Source organism: Stylophora pistillata, chromosome 1 (genome assembly GCF_964205215.1).
Source record: "Stylophora pistillata chromosome 1, jaStyPist1.2, whole genome shotgun sequence".
Lineage (NCBI taxonomy): Eukaryota > Metazoa > Cnidaria > Anthozoa > Scleractinia > Pocilloporidae > Stylophora > Stylophora pistillata.
The window spans coordinates 18,239,353-18,265,601 of NC_142519.1; the positions used below are offsets into that span (position 1 = coordinate 18,239,353).

General features: G+C 39.3%; 5 protein-coding genes across 9 annotated transcripts in view; 3 read left to right on the plus strand and 2 right to left on the minus strand.

The window, feature by feature from the left end:
- Positions 1-84: 84 nt before the first annotated feature.
- Positions 85-3,084, plus strand: LOC111321264 (E3 ubiquitin-protein ligase TRIM45). Its single transcript, XM_022924096.2, has one exon. The coding sequence runs from the start codon at positions 384-386 to the stop codon at positions 2,550-2,552; it is 2,169 nt and encodes a 722-aa protein (XP_022779831.2). The 5' UTR covers positions 85-383; the 3' UTR covers positions 2,553-3,084.
- A 463-nt stretch (positions 3,085-3,547) lies between these two features.
- On the minus strand, positions 3,548-8,703 carry LOC111321265 (sodium/hydrogen exchanger 9B2). Of its 2 annotated transcripts, XM_022924097.2 has the most exons (8): positions 8,141-8,703; positions 7,222-7,397; positions 6,586-6,692; positions 5,587-5,739; positions 5,203-5,311; positions 4,587-4,723; positions 4,387-4,467; positions 3,548-3,824 (listed from the first exon to the last, which is right to left on the minus strand). In XM_022924097.2, the coding sequence occupies exons 1-8, from the start codon at positions 8,701-8,703 to the stop codon at positions 3,639-3,641; spliced, it is 1,512 nt and encodes a 503-aa protein (XP_022779832.1). In that variant the 3' UTR covers positions 3,548-3,638. The 2 variants fall into 2 exon arrangements, with proteins under 2 accessions (XP_022779832.1, XP_022779833.1); XM_022924098.2 differs by lacking the exon at positions 4,587-4,723.
- A 92-nt stretch (positions 8,704-8,795) lies between these two features.
- Positions 8,796-10,657, plus strand: LOC111321266 (CDGSH iron-sulfur domain-containing protein 2). Its single transcript, XM_022924099.2, has 2 exons — positions 8,796-9,160; positions 10,248-10,657. The coding sequence occupies exons 1-2, from the start codon at positions 8,852-8,854 to the stop codon at positions 10,341-10,343; spliced, it is 405 nt and encodes a 134-aa protein (XP_022779834.1). The 5' UTR covers positions 8,796-8,851; the 3' UTR covers positions 10,344-10,657.
- Positions 10,658-11,458: 801 nt separating this feature from the next.
- On the plus strand, positions 11,459-13,490 carry LOC111321309 (CDGSH iron-sulfur domain-containing protein 2A). The gene is made up of 2 exons (XM_022924155.2): positions 11,459-11,876; positions 12,607-13,490. The coding sequence occupies exons 1-2, from the start codon at positions 11,538-11,540 to the stop codon at positions 12,736-12,738; spliced, it is 471 nt and encodes a 156-aa protein (XP_022779890.1). The 5' UTR covers positions 11,459-11,537; the 3' UTR covers positions 12,739-13,490.
- Positions 13,491-13,934: 444 nt separating this feature from the next.
- Positions 13,935-26,249, minus strand: part of LOC111321308 (A disintegrin and metalloproteinase with thrombospondin motifs 2) — a 42,025-nt gene continuing 29,710 nt past the window's right edge. For all 4 annotated transcript variants that reach the window (XM_088761615.1, XM_088761602.1, XM_088761610.1 and 1 more), the window contains 11 exons: positions 25,829-25,949; positions 25,028-25,102; positions 24,438-24,601; positions 22,055-22,181; positions 20,083-20,209; positions 19,689-19,890; positions 19,240-19,381; positions 17,315-17,473; positions 16,664-16,920; positions 16,040-16,142; positions 13,935-15,400 (listed from right to left, as the gene is read on the minus strand). In XM_088761615.1, the coding sequence (XP_088617741.1) occupies positions 15,267-15,400; positions 16,040-16,142; positions 16,664-16,920; positions 17,315-17,473; positions 19,240-19,381; positions 19,689-19,890; positions 20,083-20,209; positions 22,055-22,181; positions 24,438-24,601; positions 25,028-25,102; positions 25,829-25,949 (1,611 nt within the window). In that variant the 3' untranslated portion in view covers positions 13,935-15,266. The remainder of the gene's footprint in view (positions 15,401-16,039; positions 16,143-16,663; positions 16,921-17,314; positions 17,474-19,239; positions 19,382-19,688; positions 19,891-20,082; positions 20,210-22,054; positions 22,182-24,437; positions 24,602-25,027; positions 25,103-25,828; positions 25,950-26,249) is intronic.

Genomic DNA, 26,249 nt, shown 5'->3' on the forward strand with positions numbered 1-26,249 from the left:
CTGGGCGAATAATTCGATTAACTTGTGAGCAGATAACACCTACTTCCCTGAATCAAATTTTATTTAACAGAGACTGTGGGGGGGGGGGGGGTTAAATTTACCGCATTCGCCAAGCTTGCATATTAAATAGCTTCTATTAGGTTACGTGCCGTTTTAGAAAGAACGAAAAGGCCATCACTTTAGTTGACGTAGAAATCTGTTGAAAAGACAAGGAAACAAAATTATCTCAAAGACGACCTTTCAGGATATCGCGTGACTCAATCGCGTGACGATGCCATGTGGCGCTCTCGCGTGACGGATTTCTTCAGCCGTCATGCGCAACTCGCAGTTGCGGTCGGTTGACACTGACTTGCCACCAACCATCACCACACCTGCTTATCGACATGGATGTGCGACAGTTATTTCAAAACCTCAAGAAGGAAGCCGAGTGTCCACTATGTTTGGATACTGTCAAAGATCCCAAGACTCTGCCATGTTTACATTCATTCTGTCTCGTTTGTCTCGATAAACATGCAAGCTATGCAAGAAAACAGCTACAATTGACAATCAAATGTCCGGTGTGCCAGGCTTGCTTTCAAATTCCAGAAGACACATTCGATGGCCTTCCCTCTTCCTTTCATCTCAATCGATTAGTAGATGTTTTAGCACTGGGAAAGCATAGTTCTGAATCCCAGAATTGTGGCAGTTGTGAAGAAGGAAACACCGCAACTCGCTATTGTTTTGATTGCACCGATTTCTTTTGCGACGCCTGTGCTAAAGTTCACAATCAAATGAAAATATCTCGTCATCACCGAAATGTTAAACTCAATAACCTTGAAGCTGAAGATGTTAAGGAGCTGATACAGAGACCCGTCATGTGTGGCGAGAAATACCACGAAAAGGAAACACTTGAATATTATTGCCAAGATTGCAACGCTTGCATTTGCCATAAGTGCGTCATTTTAAGTTACAATCGACACGCTATGGTAGACATTAAAGAAGCTGCCGAGCGACAAAAAGTTCACATCACAGAGGTTCTTGAACAATCCGAAAAGAAGATTGCTGACTTCGTAAAGCTGATGGAAATGGAGAACGAACAGCTGCAAAAGGGTAAAGAGGAGATTCAGACCGCTCGTGATAAGATGCGAACAACTATCGAACAAATTATTCATAGTTTAAAAGATCACGAAAGAGCAATGGTGGGCAAGTTAGATGATATTGACGATGAACTTGAAAGATGCCACACAACACAACAAGAACGTGTCCAACTGCTAACTGCACATTTAAGAAGTTCGGTAGAATACTGTCAAGCGCTCTTGCAAAGAGACCTCAGTTTTGAAATTCTACAAGCACAGCAGCAGACTTTCATGCAACGATGTAGAACTCTCTTAAGCGAAGAAAAGGTGACTGTGAGAAAACCATCGCATGTAAACTACGCAGTCACTAAGACGAATGTGTACGATATGCTGCGAAATATTCCAGGTCAAGTGGTTACCAGTTATGCTGACGCGTCATGTTCTGTCGTAGAAGGAAGAGGTTTAGAAGAAGCAGAAATAGGCAGAGAGGCGAACTTCACAGTAACAACCAAAGATTCAGAGGGCAAAAAATGGTACTGTAAACACGATCAAGTGGAAGTTGTAATCGAGGATGAAGTTTCGAGAGAAATAGCGTCAAGCGTAACTATAAAGGACAAAAAAGACGGAGAATATTTTGTGACATATACTATTGGTACAGCTAAGGAATATAGTATGGGAATCACATTGAACGGTCGACCCCTTACTGGCAGCCCTTGGCGTGTCCAAGGGTCTCCTCATTGGTACCAATCAGCCTACCGGTTCGGGTCCCATCGCTGCGGTCAAATAATAGCAGTTAGCAATGTAACCGGGGCTGTTGCAGTGACAGACAAAGACCAATACAGTGTGAAGCTGTTCAGTTCTAATGGAAAATTAATCAAAAAGCACGTCTTTGAAAACCATGACGGCAAACCCACTTCAGTAGCTTTTACTAAATCTGGTGATATCATTATTGTTCATGCTCGGAGGATTTCTAAGTTTACTGGAGAACTTATCTTCACTAAGCGAATTGTTAATAAGAGCGTGAAGAATTCTTCGCGCCTGTCTGTTGCAAACGATGACAAAATGATCGTGACAGACTTTGAGGAGAAAGCAATTTTTGTTCTTTCCAATGATGGGGCAGAAGTTGTTCTTTCTTTCACTGCACCAGAAAGTAACCTTACTCCACATTTAGCTGTTTATCATCAGGACCTGTTCTTTGTGCTCTTTTGTTGGCCACATTGCTTAAAAGTGTTCAACAACGACGGTGATTTTCTCTATGATATTGGCACTGAGGGATCCGGTGATGAGAAATTACAAAAACCCGTAGATGTTGCTATTGATAAGTACAACAACCTAATAGTATGTGACAATGGTGACCAAAAAATCAAAGTCTTCACTTTGGATGGAAGCTTTCTGAATTTGGTAGCGCAAGATAATAAAATACCCCCATCATCAGTCGCTACTTCTAGTAATGGTTATGTCTTTGTCTCAAGGGACAATGTTGAAGCTTTTTTTTAAGCAAGAAATGACTTTCACATATAATCTACCTGCCAATGGGGGAATGGGGAGGGATGAAGATGTTAAATTTGAGGACTTTTAGGATACAGTTGTTGCCGAACAGAGCACACTTTACAAATGATTCAAATTCCCCGACCTCCCTCAATAAGGGGGTAAGGCAAGGGGTTGCACAAACTAGGTTAAATACCAATCTCAGAAATTACGATGGTGCCCTACTTTTTTCTTCAATGGCATTCCACCTTCATTTAATGAGTGCAGTGTTGTTACAACGAGAATAAGAGAACTCTGCAGATGTAGCACATGTTAGTAATAGAAACTGTACTTTTCTTGGAGATAAAATTACGAACTTTAACACTTCAAGATTTATCATTCATGAGCAGATTTGATTTTTTTTTGTGAAGGAGACTGGGGAGGGAACTAGAAGAAAAATAAGAATGAGTGGCATTCTAGTAAATTGTAGATTTCATGTTCATGTTTTGTGACAATTCTTGAAAACAATGTAACCAGGAATAAAATAATGATGGAACTTCAACTGTATGATGAATAAATAATGATAAGTCTAAGTCCTGACCAACCATTATTATAACAGGCGATAACATGTTTTTAAGGAAAGGGAAGAATGAGTGGGAGAGGGGGTAAATAAATTTGGTTTCTTGGCCAAATTCCAGTTCCCAGCCTATTTTTGTCCACATCTCAATCCCAATTCTTTTTGTTGATAAGAGAATGCCAGTTCAAGTGATCCCAATCCATTCCTCCCAGTGGAAAAGACTCCCATTCCCAGCCTAATCTATTTGAATGAATCTATGTCCCTGGTCCCATTTATTGCATCAGGCCCTTGCAATAAATTTGATAAGCTGCCACTAACAATAATGCCAGACTCTCTTTGTTCAAAATTATTAAACAACTGATACAGACCATTAACATAGTCACAAATACCTTACTTTTCTCTTTGTCCATTGAGTAAAAGGAACAGACCACAATGTGGCAAAACAATAGCCCTTTTCCTCTCTCATTGTTTATTTGTCTATTTGTTTACTTATTTCTAAGTTCTTTTTTTTTCTCCATACTGATTAACATAAAGCCACATTACACATCACTATTCATTTCTGAAAACCCTGCACCTTGTCCCTCAAGAATTGGTTCCACTTCTATTTTTTCCCCTGTCTCTTGTGTTTCTACTGCACTGCGTAACAATCGAGGGCCAGAAACTGCAATTCCCACTGCACCAGTTGGGGCCGTAAGGAGAATGGACAGCACAGCTATGGTTAAGATCTACAGGGCAGTTGAAAAAGCTGGTAAAGATGAAGGACACTTGACCAGACTGAGTTTAAATTCTAAGTTTGTTTTGAAAATTGAAAGAAACTACGCCTTGTGTTTCTCCCTACACCTCTTTCATGCTCTAGATAGCTGTTTCCTGCATATTTCACAACAGAACAGAGCACAGTCAAGGCTTCTCAATTTTTTAAGTGTGAATAACAATAATAATAATAATAATAATAATAATAATATGATCATTGATTTCATAAATATGCTGTAACTTTACCTTAGTTTACAAAGAGACAGTCGAGGTACTGTGGTCATCAGCATGACTTGTTTTTATATAAAAAGGAACTGAACACAGGGTAGAGCTACAACAACATGGAAACCACTAATAGAGAGTAAATGTGAAAGAGCAAGTGGTGGCTAACAAATAACAATTCTGCCAAAGCAGGTGAAGGAAAAAAAGAAAGCCTCATCATATATGACTACTACAAAGAGGAAAGGCAAAGGCTACAGACAACTTCATTTAGGTTCCCCATTGTTGCCAAATACTGACAGAGAAAAAAAATTGTACCTGAATTCCAAGTTCCTCTTGATGCATTCCAGTAAAACCTCGCTCCCTTGCAATATCCAGTGACACTGAGCCAATGGCAGCCTAGAAAGAAGACATGTCAAGGGATTCTGTTACCAGAATAGAGTACTGGTGTTAAATTTGACTTCATATATGTAGGAAGTACAATTAACTTTTCAAAAGTTATTTCCTTCCAATTTTACCTGCACAGTTGCCTTTGGGGACCAAGCTATGGCTACAAAAATCTTATCCCTTACGCTGAGATTGTTTCCAGATACAACAAGGAAAGTTATGATCAGTCTAATGACCATTGCTATGGAGAGTATACCAAATGCTTTCCCTGAAATAAATAAATAAATAAATAAAGAGAAACATGCAGAAGACATGTGAGAGAAGCTTTAACAACTCATGAGACCTACAGATTGCAGAGGCAGACCACAAAGGCACTCCCTAACTATAGATTATAACTAGTAGGAAATATTCAAAGACATAAATTAAAAAGGATTAATCTTGAGTCCTTTAGAGGGCAAAATTTCTGTAGGAGACTGCCAGTGCAACCTTGTCAGTAAAAGATACATGTACCTCCCTAGCAATCCTTATAGGTGTTGTTTTGAAGCCAACCTGGAGTTTGACTACTGTGATAAAGGTTAACAGGGACCTAAATTGTCACACCTAATATGCCTCTAGAGCACCTTACTGACTGATTGTGAAAAAAGCAGAGAAAATAAATGCAAGATAAGATGGTGGCATTTGACAGTGAGAATCAATTCTTAAAAACTTGTGAGCATTTATCACAAAAAGTGTGTTTGCAAGACTTACCAATGACTGTGCTATTCATGTATTCAATACTGACTTCTGCACCAATTAAACCAAACAACAGAGGCTGAAAGAATTCCCACACTATAGCCATAGCATCCACAATTGGCGCCTGGAAAAATAATTACATGTAGCTGTAATAAATGCTTACCTTACCATACATTTCTTCAAAATATATAGACAGACAGTGAATAAAAAAATTGAAATCACATTAAATAAAATTAAGATTTCCAAGTAGGAAAGCAACTTTTTTAATTGAATTAAACACAATGCTATTTGATTATAAATTTAAGAAAGCGAACCAGAATGACAGTGTACATGTGTGTTGTTGCCTTGGTTGATTTCAACTCTAACAAAAGCTTGATACTGTATGTACTGTGCACCAACCTTCTCAGTGTCTCCCCAACCATATGATGCCACAGTAGCTAAAACAAGAACACCAAGGGCTCCTGCTCCTGAAAACTGAGCCATATTACTGCCAAACACTGAAAGCATAGCACAGCCAAGGAGAATCACAAATCTATTGTGTGACCTGTCTTTCTGACAGAAGAAAAAATTTGGTGTAAATGACAATGATGCAAATATTTCTCAAGAGCCATATCAAAGTATTTTCTGCTTCTTAGGGAACCATAAATTATAATACACAAATTAATATTGTGCATATTACACATACTTCTGTAGGTGTGTAAATGGTGACATATATGGTATAACATAAAATGTAGTTACATATGATGCACGATCCTCGCAGCAGATAGCGCTATTTAAGCAATAGCGAAAATCAGACCTGAAAAAAATCAGGCCTGTACGGGATTCGAACCACTGACCTCTGCGATACTAGTGCAGCGCTCTACCAATTGCGCTAACAAGCCAACTGGGAGCAGGCCGTTAAGCTGGCCTGCTCCCAGTTGGCTTGTTAGCTCAATTGGTAGAGCGCTGCACTAGTATCGCTGAGGTCAGTGGTTCAAATCCCGTGCAGGCCTGATTTTTTTCAGGTCTGTTTTTCACTATTGCTTAAATAGCACTATCTACTGCGAGGATCGTGCATCATATGTATCTAATACCACAGTACAAAATATATGAACTTCATATATTTCATTGTATCTCATAAAATGTAGTATTTTCTCCTTTGAATCAGGCTATAGTTTTCTTTTTGTAGGTTGAAAAAGGACTAATTGTCTAAAAAAATGAAGTTACTGAGTACTATAACCATGATCAAGATAGTTTGAGAATAGATATCAAGCTGAGATCCCGCATCACGCTGACATCAGCTTTCACATGCACTCAATAACACAACATTTCTGCTATGTAGATAGTGGTGAGGAAGGATATAGGTGACCGATTATAAAATAGCGTCACTCTGTTTCTGTCTGTGTGTAAGTACTTTACCTCAGATTTGTTTGGTAAGAACCAGCACAAAATTCCCACCAAGCTTCCAAATACAGCACCCATTAGCAGCTCAATAGGACCTCTGAAGATGTTGAACACTATGTTTCCTACACACAGTGTATAATCACACACATTAGTTACAGCAGTATCAATTACCCAAACACACACCATTATGCATTTCTCTCTCAATTCAAAGCTTCAACATCCTCCCCCCCCTCTCCTTTATGGGTAACCCTCTACCTACTAAAGCAAAAATTGTATGCAAGTATTCCACCCAATTTTTTTGTAAAAGGTTAGGTCAACAACTGCGACTTTCTACATACTGACCAAACTTTAAAACTTGGACCTTGTAGACCTTTTTTCTAAAGCCATTTGCTGACGAAAGCAAAATATTTCTATTAAACACCTCCAAATTAAGAAATAAAATTCCTGGATCCTGCTGAAAAGACTTGACACTTCCAGTTCAAATTCTCCACCTCACCTAGGCAGGCAAGGGGGGTGGGGGGGGGGGAAGGGGATTGGTGTTGAAACTTTGAATTGATCCTTACATTATGGGTTAACTGCTTTTAATTAATAAAGACAAACTCCACTCAGATGACATTACTCCAAAGCACATGTAGAAACACTGTAACAAACCTTCTGAAAATGCAATTCCAAGAAAAACTCCAAACAAACTTATTGCAATGACATCATCAAATGATGATGCAGCCATAACTAAAGTGGGAATTCCCTGTTCAACCCCAAAACCTCTCTGCTGCAAAGTGAGAAGCTGGGGAACTACAACTGCTGGTGTGACAGCACCAAGAACAAACCTAACGGAAAGAAACTCACAATTAGCAAACAATAAACCAACATAATTTAAAGATAAAATACCCTAACATTAACTCAGTAGCCCCCTTGCTAGAGTTTATCTAATTTTCTTTCGAGAGATCAGACCACAAACTAGGTGTGTCACTATTCAATTACACCCACACCATTTCTGGATTGATTATGTACTTAACCCTTTAACATCCAGAAGTGGTCCCCCTGTAATATACCGGTATATATTATAGAGAGAAGTTACGTGTGGATGTTAAAGGGTTAAGTACACAATCAATCCAGAAATGGTGTGGGTGTAATTGAATAGCAACACACCGAGTTTGTTTTTTCTGTTTTACATGGTGTACATATTTTAATTCATTTGTTAACTAGACAGGGGTACATATAAGAGAGATTATAAATCACATGCCCCATTATCCTCTGTTGCACTGCACTTTGCGTTTCAATTAATGTTTGATGTACAAAAACATTTTATGCCTTTAAGCCTTACACCCTAACAACAGTATGCATATTCTCCATACTTTTTTGCGTACAATTCCTAAGGAGGTGAAAAGGAGAATTCTTTTAACAATTAAGAGCTCCTTTAGTTGGTAATCATTTCTTTTATTTTTGTGACCTTAATCGACTCAGGGGTGATAATGTAGGGAGAAATCGAATGCTAATCACCCTTTGGGGTTAAAGAGCTTAAGAGACATTTATGGGGCTCATCTAGCGCTCGAAAATCGCTGACTCTTACCCAAGTTGAAACCCCCAAAGCCAAGGCATGTCTAATAACAGTTTACCAACAACAGCCACTGTAATAGCCTCTCCAATACAAGGGGAAAAAGCCAAGCGTATTACAGTGAATTTAAGCCGCCGCAAAGCTCCCGGGTCGAGTTCCAAACCCGACCGCGTAAGAATAACAACGAGTGCCATACTGCGCAAAGTTGAAGACCATTTCTTGTCAATATGGCGCGCAACATTGATCCCTGGCACATTACGAAGAATAAATCCAACAACAAGCATCCCCAATAGCGAAGGAAAAGTGTTTTTAGAGAGTTTTCTTGTTAAAAAGCCACCAAACGCGGCAAGCACTATCACGTTGAAAATTCCGAAGATGTTGCCTCCAGGTAGAAGCTCAGCGCCAAGAATGGACCACAAAACTGCCCAGCTGAGGATAACAATTAGAACGCGAGTCAAAGTTTGTCCAAAAAAACCCGAAGGAGGGATATAAAGTCCAATAAATTGTAAAAATCTAGCTCTTTTGCTTGTTATAGCAGCTTCTTGGTCGCGAATTTTCAGGTCACTTTCGTCCGCCATGATGAAAATATGCCTTCAAATATTGTCAGACATGACGTGATAGACGCTACTTTCAGCAGCAGCTGACTATCTGCAAACGGTGCGAACTCAGATAACAAAACAATCGCCCGACATTTTGTTCACGTGATTTTTCAATCCCGTTGTCAAGATGGACGCTGTAGCTCGCGTAATTAAAGTCCAGCTCCCCAATTACCTGAGATCTCTGCCGATCCCTTCCACATTTGGCGGATTTCTAAAGCTTTCTGGCAATGAATGGGTGCGGCTCGTACCACTGGTGGTCACAACTTCTGTGGTTGTGTACCTCGTAGTTTCAGCTCTGGTTCCATCGAAGCCGAAAAAAGAACACGAGTGGGTGAACAAGACGGTAGAGAAGGAGAAGGAAAAAGTTGCGGATACATTTCAAATTGAAGACCTAGGAGACAAAATGGTATGTTGCCGTTGCTGGAAATCGAAGAAGGTTAGTGCATACAGAATACCATAACCAGTTGTAAGTGGTAAAAATTAATTGTCTTCTATGGAACCTTTTGATCTCTACCCGCCCCTCCCACGGGCATGGAAATGGGGTTGAGGTGGGAAAAGGAGGGGAAGGGGTTGGGTGAAAACCAGATGAGAATAAATCACATAGGTTTTTCATGCAAGCTCATGCGTCATAGCTTTGGAGTCGTTTACCCATGACCTTGTGCACATACTTTGTGATTTTTATTATTCTATGATATTTGCTAGTTATAGAAGCTCTGTGCGTGATAAGTGATTGTAACTAGTGGGAAACAAAATAAAGCTGTCAGGGCTCCCAATGCAGCTTTTAGTCAAAGGTAGTGTTTATTTCAAAATTATATTTTGTAAATCACAGACAAAATTTACATCAATAATTACTGAGTATTATGTAGGACATTTTTTTATGTGGTTTGCAATATTTAAAACAGCAGGGGATGATGTAACTTATTGATTTGTGCTGTACTTAGTATTTCTTCCTAGAATTCCCTGATAAACACTGTATCCTTCTGATTGAGTGTGGCATTTACCAGAGAGTGGCTTTTACTAGTAATTTTGCTTGTGTCAGAAGTATTGAATTGAGGGTGGCATTTAATCAATTAACCCTATGCACCTCAGCATCAGTATGCATATTCTCCATGCTGTTCTCTATACATTTCCAAAGGTGCTGACAAGGAGAATTTGTTTAATAATCAGGAGTTTCTTTAGTTGGTGATCATTTCCTTTATTCTCATGACCTTAATGTGTGATTCAGGGATGATATTGTAAGGAGAAATTAGATGCTAATCCCTCTCAGGGTTTAAAGGGTTTATGTTGTAAGTAACTTAGAAAAAGCAATCTCCATGAGTGTACAAATTTTTGAGATTTTATTTTAGTATGCTCTGTCCTGGTATCCTTATTTCTTTGGTTTGGATTTTCTCATGTAATATATTATCATTTTCATGGGGTTTCTCACAGATGTTTTTAGGATATTATTGTTTTTGTACTATGTTGTATTTGTATATCAGAGTCAACAATCAGTTTACTCTGTTTTCTTTTCTTATTTTTTTCAGTTCCCTCTCTGTGATGGTAGTCACAATGAACACAATAAGGCAACTGGAGACAATGTGGGTCCTATTATTGTCAAAAGGGCAAACCCTTCCTCTTAAAAGAGATTTCTCAATGCCTTAGAAATTGGCTGCTAAATGTAATCTGTTGTGCTTAACCAGCAAGTGGACTCAAGTAGACAGTATCCCAACCTGAAAATTAAATACAAGTAAATGTAAAAGTTTATGTGGATATTTTAGATTTAGTGTGGAGATTGTGTCACGGGGTTAAGTGTAGGGTTTTTTCAAAATTTCATTGTTTGTTCAAAGATCACATTGAATGTATTTTAGATACAGATATTTTGCATTTGAGTAGTATTTCAATTGTAAAGCTACAACTAATTTTGTCAACTGAATAAAGCTGATGTATACACATCTTTGTTGACTGATTGTTCCATGTGGGGGGGGGGGGGGAGAGGGGTGTTTTTAGAGCAACATGAAAACATGAACAGAGATACAAGCTTGCCAGTGAAGGCCCCCATCATTTGTGTGGCAGTCCTATGCATGTAATTTACTATATATTATGGCTATAATTCTGAATTTATGATTTAACTTAGAATGTGTACCTTTCGAGGCCAGGCATTAGGGATGTTATGTGTTCAGTTTTGACAAGTTTGAGCCACTGTGGTATTAATCCAAACTCTTAATTCACCCATCCCTTTTTTCCAAACGATGTGTCAGGTAAACCAGGAGCTGATCTGAGAGAAGATAATATTTTTTGGTGAAAATATTATTTGTTTGAAGTTATTTCAAGATAACTATCGTCACTGATTGTTTAGCTTCATTAACCCGCCTTTGTAAAACCTGATCAACGGACGTACATTTGTCCAAGTATGTTGGTACACAAGGGGAAATAATAAGCAACAGACGTTGCATTTTATACATTCTTACCAGTGGTGGATCCAGGGGGGGGGTCTGGGGGGTCAGGACCCCCCCTAACAGACCTGATGCTTTCAACTTTGAAATTTAAATTCTTACATTGACAGGATCGTATATCACTTTTTAACTGGCTGATCTTTTTAATGAATCTAAGTAAATGGTGAGCGACCAAGGAATTATAACGTGCAACCACGACTGGTGGGAGGGGGTGTGGGAGGGGGGTGTGAGGGAGAAGTAATTTGCCTCAAAAGAGTCCAACAGTCCTTTCTGAACCAAAGTTCGGACCGCCCCAATCAAAAATTATTGGATCCTTCTCTTACGGTGCGACTAAGTAATATATTCCGAACAAAATATCACGTGATAGAAGCGCGTTACAAGATGGAAGCCGTTTCACGTATAATCAAAGTGCAGCTACCAAACTATCTCCGATCTCTGCCGGTTCCTTCCACATTTGGCGGATTTTTAAAACTTTCGGGAAAGGAGTGGCGGCAGCTTGCACCGCTTTTACTTGCTCTATCGCTGTTCATTTATCTCGTGATTTTGCGGCTCACTCGGCGGTCAACATCGAAGTCCAGTGGGAAGAGGACGCCTGATCAAGACTGGGTCAACAAAACACTGCAAAAGGATAAAGAGAAAGTTGCTGATACGATCCAGATTGAAGATTTAGCAGAGAAGGCGGCGTATCACGCTTTCTGTCGGTGCTGGAAATCGAAAAAGGTAAAATCAGCCAACAGGCCTTAACAAAGCAAGTTGATTACATATAATTTTGTGGTAAGCTTCAGAAGTTCATTTGACCGTACAAACTCTTGTGGTATTTATGGAGCATTTGTCAGGGAGAATGCGAGCCTTTTGAAAATGATTCGCTGTCATTAATAGCATTTTCCTTCTGCGTTGCGTTCGGCAGTGACACTATTTTAGAAAGCTGCATACAGGGTGTTATATAATATCGTAGCCAGTTTAGACCAACGAGGGGAGGGTGCTACCAACTAATTGGCATTGTACTCGTGTCAGACGAATTTTTTTCTCTGAGCTTGTTATACTTAAAGAAATCCATGGAGGACTCTGAGTTTTAAGTGGCTGGAATGAGAGATTGGAGGTAATTGTGTCACTGAATCTTGAAAAACTCCTTGTATTAGCACTCAAACTATCCATGCAAATGTCAGTCACTTTCAACAGCAACAGTTCTTAATATTCTCAGGACTTACCGTACCTGAATTATCAAGCCACACAGTCATCAGTGGTTTTTTTTTCCAATAATCTTCTGTGTTTGAGAGTTGGTCACCCCAGAATGGTTCACTAGTGGAGATGGAGATGTTAACTTGGGTGATGTGAGACCATCAAGCCATTGCCAAGATTATAGAGTGTAGCATACAAGTTCTGTGTCTAAAATTTTACTTTGCGTCTTTGAATGAATCCAGTCTAAGTCTTACACTTTTTCATTTTTAAGTTCCCAAGGTGTGATGGCTCACATACCAAGCACAACAAAGAAACAGGAGACAATGTGGGGCCACTTGTACTGAAGAGAAAAAAGCCTCAACCGGCGGCAGCAACCACACCTTCATCTTCACAGACTTCTTGAAATTTTGCACCTATAAACAAACACATTTTATGAGTTTATACTGAGTGTATTTGTGCCACAAGGAGATTTTTGCACCAAGGACATGATGCACTTTCTGTAGCAGTTGAACTCTTCCAGAACTGTTAAGGTCTAGCATTTCAATGAATATTAGAACTAGGTAAAATGGGTGAAGAAAAGAAAGATTGAAGGTCAACTCCAACTCCCTTTTTGTTGTAAAATGGAAAAATTGGAGTACTCATTTGTGCAAAAGGTAGATAATGAATACCTGTATTTACATGTAACATGCAGTTAAGAATGAAATTTGGTGTATGGGTATGTTATAAGAAATAATTTGGATATATCAACAAAGTTGAAAATGGTAAATTGGCCACCGTAACTATTACTAAAGCTGACCTTTCGAGCATTAGCCCTTTGTCAGAGCGGGTAGAGAAATTGTGGGTTGTGTGTGCTTTTAATGTGACAAGAAGCCTATTCGGCATCTACAAGGGTGGCAAAGGGGGGGGGGGGTCCAATTGCACATAATGCTGAAATTTTCTATTAATTCACACATCACAGAGAATTTTTTTAACTAATCGTGCATCACATAAAAAGGAGTAGGGTACACATAGCTATTTCTGTAACATTTCAATCTATCAGATGTATTATTTAAAATTATATTGCATCCAACCTTTTTTTATTCTGATATGAATTAGGTTTTGCTTGTTGTGTTGCTTTTTTTTGGACAAATAGAGACCACATATTTTTTGAAACTAGGCAGTCCAAGAGCATACTTGTGATTTGTATCATAATTTTCCCTATGGGTTAGCCCGGGAGAGGACAGCTGACATTGAGACTACCTTCAAGGTCAAAGAGCGTTCATCTAATTAGTTAGGGGTGTAAATCACACACCACCTGCTTGTACAATAACAAATCACGTATCAGGTTGTGATGTCTGGTCCCCCCATCACATGGATAATTTGGGTTCAATCACTTGTCACGCTGCAAATTTTGGGGCCATCACACACCACACAAAAACCCTTTGCTACCCTCATCTACAAGGGTTGAAGTGACTTTATAGGATTCTGATAAAGGAGAATCCTTATATGAGTTTGAAGGGCTGATATTTGGTGGGGTAAGGGGGAGTATCTCTTTGTCCTTGATACCTCTACCATCGAGCAGTGCTCTAGGTCACATTCACACATAAAACAATTTATGGCGAAGGAAAAAATATGATACTTTAATACTTGTTTCCATAAGCCACTTCTAACACCTGGACATTATAGTGTTTATACAGCCTTTGTAAATTCCATATGAAAATCCAGTGTTCTATCTAGCTGAAACCCTCCAGCTAATACCTTGTTCTTTCTCAAAAGGCATAATGGGAGGGGGGCTGGGTCCTTGTGTCCCCTACCCTCCTTGGTGAGATTTTTTTTCTTTAAAAATAAACCTACCTCTTAATTCCGATGAAGAATATGTCAAATTCTAAGAGTTACATAGTATTCACGACTCAATGTATTTCCAAAAAAGTATCATGTTTAGGAAAACAGTGAGGATGTAGACATGACAGTCAGGTAGCAACCTTGGGAGTGACATAGTTTGACCCCTCCCTCCTTTGTAGTATCGCAGTTATGCCCCTAATGCCCATCACCTCTTTGCTGGATAATAATTGGAGATTGTGCAGAGAAATTCATTGTGAATGTGGGTTTTGTAAGTCAAAGTAAATAGTGTTTGGCGGTTAGTGCTAGAAAGGGTGAAATTAGGTTTAAGAGTTCACAGAAGGAAAATAATGGGAAATGAAAAAGGAGCAATTGATTTCTACATCCTTTTGATAGCATTTTAATTGTTCCCATTTTTATATGACCTATAAAAACCAGTCTATACAATGTTGATGTGCATAATTTTCCTCCACCTAGGGCTACAAATGTTGTACAAGTCCATAACAGGTAAGCATCATGTCCTGTTTGATTAGGTTAGATGCTAGGTTTCATGAGCATGCATTTCTTGCCTCATGGGTGGATCATTTAAAAAACTGAATTGAAGCCTATCTGACTATGGACACTTAACAGTATCCTTTGATATGACACCCCCTGCATCTTAAGAGGGCAGCTAAAGTAATAATGGTTTTAATTTCTGCAGCAATGACATAAGTCTACCTATTTATACATCTGCACATGCATTGAACCATGCAGTCATTCAAGGCAAAAAGACTTTCCAACCAGAAGAAATTCTTAAATTGTGCCTCCCTTCCATGTCAGTAAACTAAATTTGATAAACTTCCACAGAAAGATTGTGGTTATTGAAAATCGTTAACAGAATATACTTATATAATTCGGTAATTTCAATTGAATGAGGCTTTTTAAATGCTTGCAATTTGGATAAATATCCCTAGCTGCCTTTCATATAATTATTTCTCAGTTTATACTCTACAGATATTCGTTTTCATCATATGAAAATCTTGTATTCTACATCCGTAGCACTGAATGCATGTGGAGTAGGCACAAAACAGGCAATTGATCGAACAATATTTGCTGTATTGCTGAAGGAAGAGATTATTTCTGTCCACTCTGTGTATATATTTCGCAAGTCTTGCAGCAAATCTGCCCCCATAGCCTGGAAGAACACCTGTTAAGACGCAGTGCAGCTTTGCAAACATTGGACAGGTCACCGATACACCGATTTTGAGCTGAAAGCGAAAATATGTAATCAACGTTACGAAACCGTAGAAGATCTAACCTTCACTTCCGATACGTTGTTGAAATTAGTCACGCTAGTACAATTCACGCAACTGCGTTGATTTAATTAAAGACGTTTTTCCCAGCGAGAGTTGGGAAGAGTGACCAGTTGAAATGTCATTTAACTATTGACGATCCTTGACTGTACTTCTCCAAGAAGCCACGTAGATAAAAAAAAAAAAAAAAAATAATGTAGGTGTAGTTGAAAGTGGCCGCTGAGTTCTTATTTTAAAAAGCCTTAGGTACAAATGAAAATTAAAAAGAATAAAAGAGTAGAGAAAAAGGGAACAAAAATTGGGCAGAAAAACGAATTTGTTAATGCCGCATGACTCCTGTGGGAAGCCACACGAATGAAACCAGCCGAGTAGGTGTCCCAGACCGTGAAATTCCAGTTACTTCTTCAAAGATGACGTAAGGATTATAGGATAAGTGCTGGGTAAATTCAAAGTTAGTTTTTTTGTCTTTATGCCGTAAACGATCAGTGCACGTCACATGTATTAAAAACTGATGCAATTTAAGAGCAACCTCAATGAAATCTATGAAGATCTGCGCACGAGAGCACAATCGAAACGACTTTGCTACAAACCCACCTGTTTCGGTATTTTTGGAAGGGCAATTACCACTGGATACCTTGATATCGTCTAGTGCTGCGTCACTGGAAAATCCTCTTCCTCGGACGGCCTCAAATATAATCTACAATTAAAAACAAAGTATATTTCAATGCAACCGTAAGTCCGGCATTTTATTAAAGACTTTGTGCTACAGTAGGCTCTTTCTGTTAGTTAATCAATCAATCAATCAATCAATCCTTTCTTTAAACACGTGACACCTAGGAGTTAAGAGAATCTAATAGGATCGATGCGTATGTCATTTACTTGCTAGAAAAATAAGAGATTTTACGAAAGCAGACAAGAGGAAATTCCTCAGTGATGGACTACGCAAGAAGTTTGTTTTGTTTTGTGCTGCAGAATTTTAAAGAACTCGTCTGAACTGTTTGTCTTGCTACAGCTCTTAGCCACCTAAATTTTTGTAAAGTAGCTTCTAGAATTTCTTTCTCCTCGTTTGAGAACTGAAAATTCCTGAAAGGGCTAACTGATCTCCTCTATAACTCACATGCGCCACTGATGCATGTTACATCCATTTAAAACTGATGTAATTAGAACTACTACAATGAAATCTATGTAGTTCTGCGACAAGAAATCATTGCATTTCACCTGATAAGGCAAGGCTGATGAGACGAGAAGTCGCTCATTGTGCCATCCATTGAGTTGGTTTCTCGATTTATGCCATAATCGCCGTTCTCTTCCGGTTTTTGGATTCTTGTAGATTACTCGAAGCGAACCCATGTTTGCCCCATACATATGATACCAGAAGTCAATACACACTCTTTCAGCCCTCACCAAGGGACTTGCTAACCTGGCGCGATAATTTCGTTTCTGTGGATATGATGCCTCTATGTAAATGTAAAAACCTGCAGAAATCAATCAAGCAGTCAGTCCGGCGTTCAGTGAATCAATAACTCAGTCAGTCAACTAGCCAGCCATGGAGCTAGTCATTCATCAACTGGTCTGTCCTAGTCTGACGGTCCTGAAGTCACGCTACAATATCCAGAGGAGGAAACTGCAAGACCTGGGTTTCGCCTACCAACGTAGATAAACTTCTCCCAAAGATTTTTCCAACCTTAAAACATTACTAGTATGGTTGCAAAAAAAAAAAAAAAAAAGGAATAATAAAAGTTTACCTCCGAAATCATTTCAAAATTTCTGAAAAAATTTCTTTACCAAAAATCGCTGACAAATTCCAACTACTTAAAACATTAGAAAGACGTCTACTCGAAATTCAGAGCCATGAGGTGAGGGACTCGCCTTTCGATGTTCCACGGGTGTGATCTTTAGAAGGCCCTGTATTCCTACTTGGTGTACTGCCGTTCCACAGAGTCCAATCAAATTGATCTAGGGTAGATCCTTGTATATTTTCCCAACCGCAAAAGCCTTGCTCGAAAGAACATGATATGTTGACAAAATCTGAGAGAAAAGAGGTCAGAACAAATAGTTAAGCAATAGCTCTATTTAAGGTGGCTCGTACCGGTTTTCATCTTTTTGATGGTTTGTAACTTTGAAAGAATACAACAGGAAGACTGACCAAGGCCAGTTGAACACTTTTACGGGGTTGAATTACATAATCATTGGTTATCCAAAATTAAGTGTCATTTCGTCACTAGCAGTTTCCATGGCAACGATTTCACAGGCTTATTCAGACGCATTTTTTAGCTTGTGGCTTAAATAATTCGAAAACTAACCCGGTGACCCCCTGCTTTTTTTCAGTGATTGCTTTTGGCACTTGAAAAGGAAAATGCACAAAGATTTTTAAAAAATTCTACGGAGCGGAATTTCAGAAAATCTACAAAAAGGGCAATTTTCACACATCGCAAATTTCCTTCCGTAGAATTTTCTATTTCTTTTTTCTGATGATTTCTTTCGAAGTTATTATCATATTGGAACAGTAAAAAGAAGGGGTCACCGGACTTGTTTTCATGCAATAGCTTTCGTGAGTTTAGCAATTTCCACGCGCGTTCTCGCGCATTTAAAAATCTGGATTCTATAAGATCGACATTTGCTCATGATCTGTTTTAGCTACCGCTGACAATTGCGTGTGCTCCCGCGAGCAGCAACGATCTGATGTTTACAGACGTTTACTGCTAAGAAAATCATTAAACGGCCGTCAAAGACAGCCTCCCGAGCTCATCTTAAAAATCCTACACATGACTTCTGGCTATATCATATTATTTTCCTTGAAGTTTCAAAGTCTTCTTCCACTTCAGGTAGATTATCCTTCACTTGAGTTCTTCTTTTTTCGCCGTCGCAAGATTTCATATCGGTTGAATATTTCTTTTAAATGTGAAGTGAAGCAACCTTTACTTCTCCGAAAATCGTCTTCGTTATCTTAGTTTCTATCTCCTGCATTCATAGTGGCCGCTCAACACATCAACTACAAGCTTTTAGGTAAACTTCTCGCATAAGTAGAAAAAAATCCTCGTGCCGCCATCTTTGTATTAAATTTTCGTCTTTTAATCTCGCGCTTCTTTCGCACGTTTTTCTCGCGCGTGAGGCTAGAGTGATCTGTTCCCCGCGCGAGGAAACTGGTTCGAGCCACTTTAAACAATAGTGTTTCTGTCGAGGAACTATCGGCTGATAGTTGCCCCGCGGAAATTTGTTGTTCTTAAAGCAAGTATGCTAGTTTTAAGAACATCAAATTTCCAAGGAGAACCTATCAGACCGATAGTTCCATTGCTTTTATGACCTCACTATTTAATGCGGGCTTTCTAACCTGATAAAGCATCACCTTGGAAACTGAATTGACCAATCAAACGATGCGCACTAACGTCCCTTTGTTTAAAAACTCGTTAGTATAGCTTCACAACAATTAGGGAAAAATATTCGAAAAAAGGAATAATCATAGAAAAGATTAGCACAAACTGCGCAATATGTCAAACTCGTAATATCTGAGCTCAATTTTTAAAGATGCTCTCGCTCCCTTAGGATGCATGAAGTGCAACCCTGAATACTCACCTTCACCTTCACAGAGCCCCCTCCTACATCTCCTTATAACTCGCACTAACTTCCCTTAGTATAGCTTCACAACAATTAGGGAAGAATATTCGAAAAAAGGAATAATCATAGAAAAGATTAGCACAAACTGCGCAATATGTCAAACTCGTAATATCTGAGCTCAATTTTTAAAGATGCTCTCGCTCCCTTAAGATGCATGAAGTGCAACCCTGAATACTCACCTTCACCTTCACAGAGCCCCCTCCTACATCTCCTCATAACTCCTCCTTTTATGGCCCGGGAACATTTCAAAGACAAGGCTCCCAATATATCACGGCACTCAACTGAGCGAGACTGGTAACCACTCCCACACGTTCGTGAACACTTTGGACCAAACAAACAATTACACCACTAAGTGTTAGACTGAATAGCTGGTCTATTCAAGCACCAAAATAAGTAGCCTCTGGAGCAATTTCAAATAACGCGTAGCTTAACAAAAAAGAAATTGTTACTGACTAAACGTCTAAGTCAACATCTTTCATAATCCATTCGCTCCGACGAAGGGCTAACGCTGGAAACGTCAGCTTTTATAACCGTAACGGTGGCCAATTTACCATTTCAACTTTGTTGATATATTCAAATTATATCTTTCATAACTGTTCACTATGAAAAAAAAAACGTAATCACCCACCTGTGACCAGTTTCCCACAATCCACTTTGCAGGACACGGGTCAATGTTACACATTTGTTCGGTTTCAGGCTTCTCCGTGGTACAAAGTGAGGAGTTAACCAGCCTCCCACCCAAGAAACCTTTGCATTCTACTGTACGGTTTTGCTTTCCACGATTACATGGTTTTGAACAGTCACTCCACTCAGAGACCCTCCATTCATGCCTGAATAACAGAAGTTAATTGTAGAGCTTGAAAAATCTCGACGCAGAAATTCACTTCCTTCAGTCTAATTTTCATGACTCTGTTACACTGGCTTCAGATATAGGACACAGAAAACATTAGAACTGACTTTTAACTGTAAAAATAAAAAAAGGTAAATAAAACCTGAGGCGAGATATTTAGTTGGTTTCATACCTCTCGCATGCAGTTAAATTACAAGGTCTGGTCAAAGGTTTGGGTTTAATGACGGAAAAGCAGTTATTTTCTGAAACTTCTTTTTCATCTTCTCTTTTGAGGCATCTGTATATGCGTGTTTGTATTCCTTAAAGATAAGAACAAAACAATATTTGAGTTTTAGCAGTGAGGCGGGCGATTTAACCCGGCGAGTGCCGTTCTACGGTGACCCATTAGGGACAGCGCTACAAACCTAAAAAAAACCCAAAGTACAAAAATATACTACTGCAAACTAAATCAAATATACTACGAATAAAATTAAACCATTAACGCCAGAGAAAAGTCAAATGCACTTCTACACAATAAAGTGAAACGCTACACACCGAATTAAAAAAGTTAACCGCACACTGCGTCAAGGTCTGAGACCGAGTAGTATGCTCAAGTTCGCGCGCTTTTTCCTTGGGGTTACATTCAAGATGGCGTCTAACTATGTTCGCGATGAAATTCGTGCAGCAGTCCGTGAGGAGGTGTCCCGAATTCTTGCTTCCTCTCGAACAGAGCGTGAGGTCAGTGAAGGTACAAGCCTTTCCAGTTTGGTGAACCTGCAGCCCTCTGGACGTACTCTATCGTTCGAAGAATTCTATCAAAAGCGAGAAGAGGATCGTCAGAGTGGTTTTAAGCCCCCCAGGAAGAATATGAGGGGAAGCCATTCAGGCCATTCCAAGGGCAAGAAATCGACACAGAAATCAACGAATGTTGAAATTAAAGTTGGTTTAGCAGGGCAAACAGTTCTTTTTACAATTTTTTACCTATAGACTAGTGAGCAGCACTTCTGCGAACAGTAGTTGTAAACTGTTTTTATTTTCCGACGCGTTTCGTCTAACTGTCGTAAACTTCTTCAGGGAGTTTTACAAGTATAACTAAACGCCTGTATTATAAGCCAAAGTTACGGGGGGCCGATGACCATAGAGGCTTGGGCCGACTTACGAACAGGAACAGGCGAAGTTGTGAAAAATTTAAAACGTATAAGGGGCTACAGTTTTAGCTAAAAAATTGTAAAAAAACTATTTGCCCTCCTAAACCAACTTTAATTTCAACATTCGTTGATTTCTGTGTCGATTTCTTGCCCTTGGAATGGCCTGAATGGCTCCCTCTCATTTTCTTCCTGGGGGGCTTAAAACCACTCGGACGATCCTCTTCTCGCTTTCATAGAATTCTACGAATGATAGAGTACGTCCAGAGGGCTGCAGGTTCACCAAGCTGGAAAGACTTGTGCCTTCACTGACCTCGCGCTCTGTTCGAGAGGAAGCAGGCATTCGGGACACCTCCTCACGGACTGCTGCACGAATTTTGTCGCGAACATAATTAGACGCCATCTTGAATGTAACCCCAAGGGAAAAGCGCGCGAACTTGAGCATACTACTCGGTCTCAGGCCTTGACGCGCAAATGCGCCCGCATAGATTATATCCCTTTCATTTGCGGCGTGCCTTAGCTTTTTGTTTGCGGTGAGTTTTTTACCTTGATGTGAGGTGTGCGTTGTGCTTTCATTTGCAGTGTGCGGTTAACTTTTTTTAATTCGATGTGTAGCGTTTCACTTTATTGTGTAGAAGTGCATTCGATTTTTCACTGGCGTTAACGATTTAATTTTATTCGTAGTATATTCGATTTAGTTTGCAGTAGTATATTTTTGTACTTTGGGTTTTTTTTAGGTTTGTAGCGCTGTCCCTATTAGGCCACCGTACCGTTCGACCAACAAATCGATGCGGGCATAAATGTTACGTTTTTATCAAACTAAAGAGTTATCATTTTCACAAGTGAGCACGGAAATGCATTCATTCTGCCTCTATTAGCGCAGAACGGATTTCGTTGCCAACTCTCAACTCGCGTTAAAAAAATACTCCTCAATTCTTTGCATTCGCTAAAACTAAATAGCATTCTCCTTGCTTAAAGTGGTACCCAGAAAAATGTGTTCCTTACTGTCAATTGACTAACCTTCCCCGCAGGTTCTTGAACATTCAGACCATTTGAGATGAGACCAATAGAAGTCAATTTCATCGCCTTTTGGTTTGTTAAGTGAATAACGCAGAGTTATAGGCGTTGGTGTCTCACTAATCTTGACCTACAACAATAGTGCATTTCTTTCAGAGTGATATCTTAGAAATAATGAAGTGAATTAAACAGTTGCTGGGAAAGAACGAATACTAGTTTGAACAAGTGTTCTATAGAGCAAACTCCTTTGCTGCTCCACTCTAAAAGGAGCTATGAATATTATGCATAAGCAATGTAGCAGCAAACTCCTTTGCTGCTCCACTCTAAATGGAGCTATGAATATTATGCATAAGCAATGTAGCAGCGAACTCCTTTGCTGCTCCACTCTAAATGGAGCTATGAATATTATGCATAAGCAATGTAGCAGCAAACTCCTTTGCTGCTCCACTCTAAAAGGAGCTATGAATATTATGCATAAGCAATGTAGCAGCAAACTCCTTTGCTGCTCCACTCTAAAAGGAGCTATGAATATTATGCATAAGCAATGTAGCAGCGAACTCCTTTGCTGCTCCACTCTAAAAGGAGCTATGAATATTATGCATAAGCAATGTAGCAGCGAACTCCTTTGCTGCTCCACTCTAAATGGACCTATGAATATTATGCATAAGCAATGTAGCAGCAAACTCCTTTGCTGCTCCACTCTAAATGGAGCTATGAATATTATGCCTAAGCAATGTAGCAGCAAACTCCTTTGCTGCTCCACTCTAAAAGGAGCTATGAATATTATGCATAAGCAATGTAGCAGCAAACTCCTTTGCTGCTCCACTCTAAAAGGAGCTATGAATATTATGCATAAGCAATGTAGCAGCAAACTCCTTTGCTGCTCCACTCTAAATGGAGCTATGAATATTATGCATAAGCAATGTAGCAGCAAACTCCTTTGCTGCTCCACTCTAAAAGGAGCTATAAATATTATGCATAAGCAATGTAGCAGCAAACTCCTTTGCTGCTCCACTCTAAAAGGAGCTATGAATATTATGCATAAGCAATGTAGCAGCAAACTCCTTTGCTGCTCCACTCTAGAAGGAGCTATGAATATTATGCATAAGCAATGTAGCAGCAAACTCCTTTGCTGCTCCACTCTAAATGGAGCTATGAATATTATGCATAAGCAATGTAGCAGCAAACTCCTTTGCTGCTCCACTCTAAAAGGAGCTATGAATATTATGCATAAGCAATGTAGCAGCAAACTCCTTTGCTGCTCCACTTAAAAGGAGCTATGAATATTATGCATAAGCAATGTAGCAGCGAACTCCTTTGCTGCTCCACTCTAAAAGGAGCTATGAATATTATGCATAAGCAATGTAGCAGCAAACTCCTTTGCTGCTCCACTCTAAAAGGAGCTATGAATATTATGCACAAGCAATGTAGCAGCAAACTCCTTTGCTTCTCCACTCTAAATGGAGCTATGAATATTATGCATAAGCAATGTAGCAGCAAACTCCTGTGCTGCTCCACTCTAAAAGGAGCTATGAATATTATGCATAAGCAATGTAGCAGCAAACTCCTTTGCTGCTCCACTCTAAAAGGAGCTATGAATATTATGCATAAGCAATGTAGCAGCAAACTCCTTTGCTGCTCCACTCTAAAAGGAGCTATGAATATTATGCATAAGCAATGTAGCAGCAAACTCCTTTGCTGCTCCACTCTAAAAGGAGCTATGAATATTATGCATAAGCAATGTAGCAGCAAACTCCTTTGCTGCTCCACTCTAAAAGGAGCTATGAATATTATGCATAAGCAATGTAGCAGCAAACTCCCTTGCTGCTCCACTCTAAAAGGAGCTATGAATATTATGCATAAGCAATGTAGCAGCAAACTCCTTTGCTGCTCCACTCTAAAAGGAGCTATGAATATTATGCATAAGCAATGTAGCAGCAAACTCCTTTGCTGCTCCACTCTAAAAGGAGCTATGAATATTATGCATAAGCAATGTAGCAGCAAACTCCTTTGCTGCTCCACTCTAAAAGGAGCTATGAATATTATGCATAAGCAATGTAGCAGCAAACTCCTTTGCTGCTCCACTCTAAAAGGAGCTATGAATATTATGCATAAGCAATGTAGCAGCAAACTCCTTTGCTGCTCCACTCTAAAAGGAGCTATGAATATTATGCATAAGCAATGTAGCAGCAAACTCCTTTGCTGCTCCACTCTAAAAGGAGCTATGAATATTATGCATAAGCAATGTAGCAGCAAACTCCTTTGCTTCTCCACTCTAAATGGAGCTATGAATATTATGCATAAGCAATGTAGCAGCAAACTCCTTTGCTGCTCCACTCTAAAAGGAGCTATGAATATTATTCCTAACGTGAATTCAAAGACTAACCTTAACTTTGATCCTATCCATGAGAGGGCCCAGTGCATTGAGACTTTCCTTGTGTCCATGTCGTGTATAAATGAACTTCGCACCAGCAAATTTGAACGCCACGGAGACGGATTTCACCTCGGCGCCATTAAAATACTGCTTATCTGCCCCCATGGCTTCCAGAACTGTTAATTATGCAGTGATAATTAGTGAAGATTCTTTTTTAACGTTTCACACGAAAAATACCCCTACTATCATTACGAAATGTAACCCTTAAAAGCAAAAAAGAAAAAGAGTTGCCTGCTAATTTGTGCAAAGTCTCTTAGCTTGACTTAGAGAGGTTTTCCTAGAGCAAATCCATCTAAATGTTATAATACCTTTCCTGTAGGTGTAAACCAAACGCTTAATGAATCACCTCAATCTGGCTTGAAGGGTCCCTTGCTATGGAAAGTTCTCTTCCGCGGCAAAGATTTGGGTTTATTGAATCGTGGAACTTTTGGTTTATTACTGCTTTGCAATTAAATGATTCGCCATAAGCCGTCATTTATTTAGAGACAACGCTCGTAACGAAATTGTTACGTAGTATGTACCAATACAGGTCAGATTCTAACCTAAAAAGTTTGGGGATGAGTCCTGCAACATAATGTTGGTTGACCCCACCGGCCACTCGAGCAAAGTCTGAAGATCTGAGATGTTAAAAGCAAATTCATTACAACATAAGTCACACATCACAACTATTGTTAAAAACTGGATCATAATGCAATTCAAGACTTTTTATTGGCTTAGCCGTTAGGGTATATGAGCCAATATACCATAATCTAATATCTGTACATTGTAACATCCGGTTTCTTCTAACAAAACAAAGTCGAGAAGATTTTTATAATATCTTGGGGGCGTTTTTTTAATAAAACAATTATTCCACTCGCGCTTGTTGGATATGAGATGATTATAGCCAACTTGGTGCTACGCGCCTCGTTGGCTATCCATCATCTCATATCCAGAGCGCGCTCGTAGAATAATTGTTAATAAGCAGACGTTACACGCAGAAACAGATAACAGTTGGTTACGTAAGACTAGTCTAAGTTGGAATGAAGGTAACCTAAACCAGCACTTGCGGATCTTGAAAAGTCCTCATTTTTGTGAAGAAACTGTGTTGCTGCGTCTTTGGACAAGTGCCACGCTAACTATTGAAACTATTGGTTGATTTATGACAATGAACCAGAGAATTAAGTAATTGCTGACGTCTCCAGTGTTTACCTGCTTCTAAATCAAATTACCCTTGTCAATCTCCATTGGACAACAGTTTACATCATTACCGCTTGATTTCCACCAGTGCTCATTTTTTTTTCGTAAATGGGATTCTATATTCTTTAAAGAACGGAAGGTTCTCATTCCATTAAAAGATAAATTACCTTCTTTAGGTAACAAAGAGATGGATCCTTCATTTGGTGTGCATAACTGACTGTCGCCGCCACAAACGCCACAATTGTCCAGAGTTTTATTCGACCCAACGGTACCATCACATCCGACTTTCTATGGATGGAACAATTCAAAGGTTTTATCGATAATTAGTCAAGCGCGCTTGCCATTATGCAACCGTACCTCAGAAGGATTAAAAAAGACGATGACGGTAATTTCCCAACCCTATCAATCCCAAGATCTCTCTAGTAATTCTCCTCACTGCCTGTCGTACTGTTCTTCTGATGTTAGTTCTAAGAATTTGGTATGAGATCAAATATTAATCTCCTAATTAATATTTTTCTTTATTCTCATCCTTTGTCTGCTTGATGTTGTGTTGATACAATACAATACAATACAAAGACTTTATTTAAA

Coding starts and splice junctions, on each gene's coding strand:
- LOC111321264 (XM_022924096.2), top strand. CDS start 384: ATGGATGTGCGACAGTTATTTCAAAACCTCAAGAAGGAAGCCGAGTGT.
- LOC111321265 (XM_022924097.2), bottom strand. CDS start 8,703: ATGGCGGACGAAAGTGACCTGAAAATTCGCGACCAAGAAGCTGCTATA. Junction 5,312..5,586: donor GTTGGGGAGACACTGAGAAG/GTTGGTGCACAG, acceptor TTATTTTTCCAG/GCGCCAATTGTGGATGCTAT. Junction 4,724..5,202: donor CATGAATAGCACAGTCATTG/GTAAGTCTTGCA, acceptor TATTTATTTCAG/GGAAAGCATTTGGTATACTC.
- LOC111321266 (XM_022924099.2), top strand. CDS start 8,852: ATGGACGCTGTAGCTCGCGTAATTAAAGTCCAGCTCCCCAATTACCTG. Junction 9,161..10,247: donor GTTGCTGGAAATCGAAGAAG/GTTAGTGCATAC, acceptor TATTTTTTTCAG/TTCCCTCTCTGTGATGGTAG.
- LOC111321309 (XM_022924155.2), top strand. CDS start 11,538: ATGGAAGCCGTTTCACGTATAATCAAAGTGCAGCTACCAAACTATCTC. Junction 11,877..12,606: donor GGTGCTGGAAATCGAAAAAG/GTAAAATCAGCC, acceptor TTCATTTTTAAG/TTCCCAAGGTGTGATGGCTC.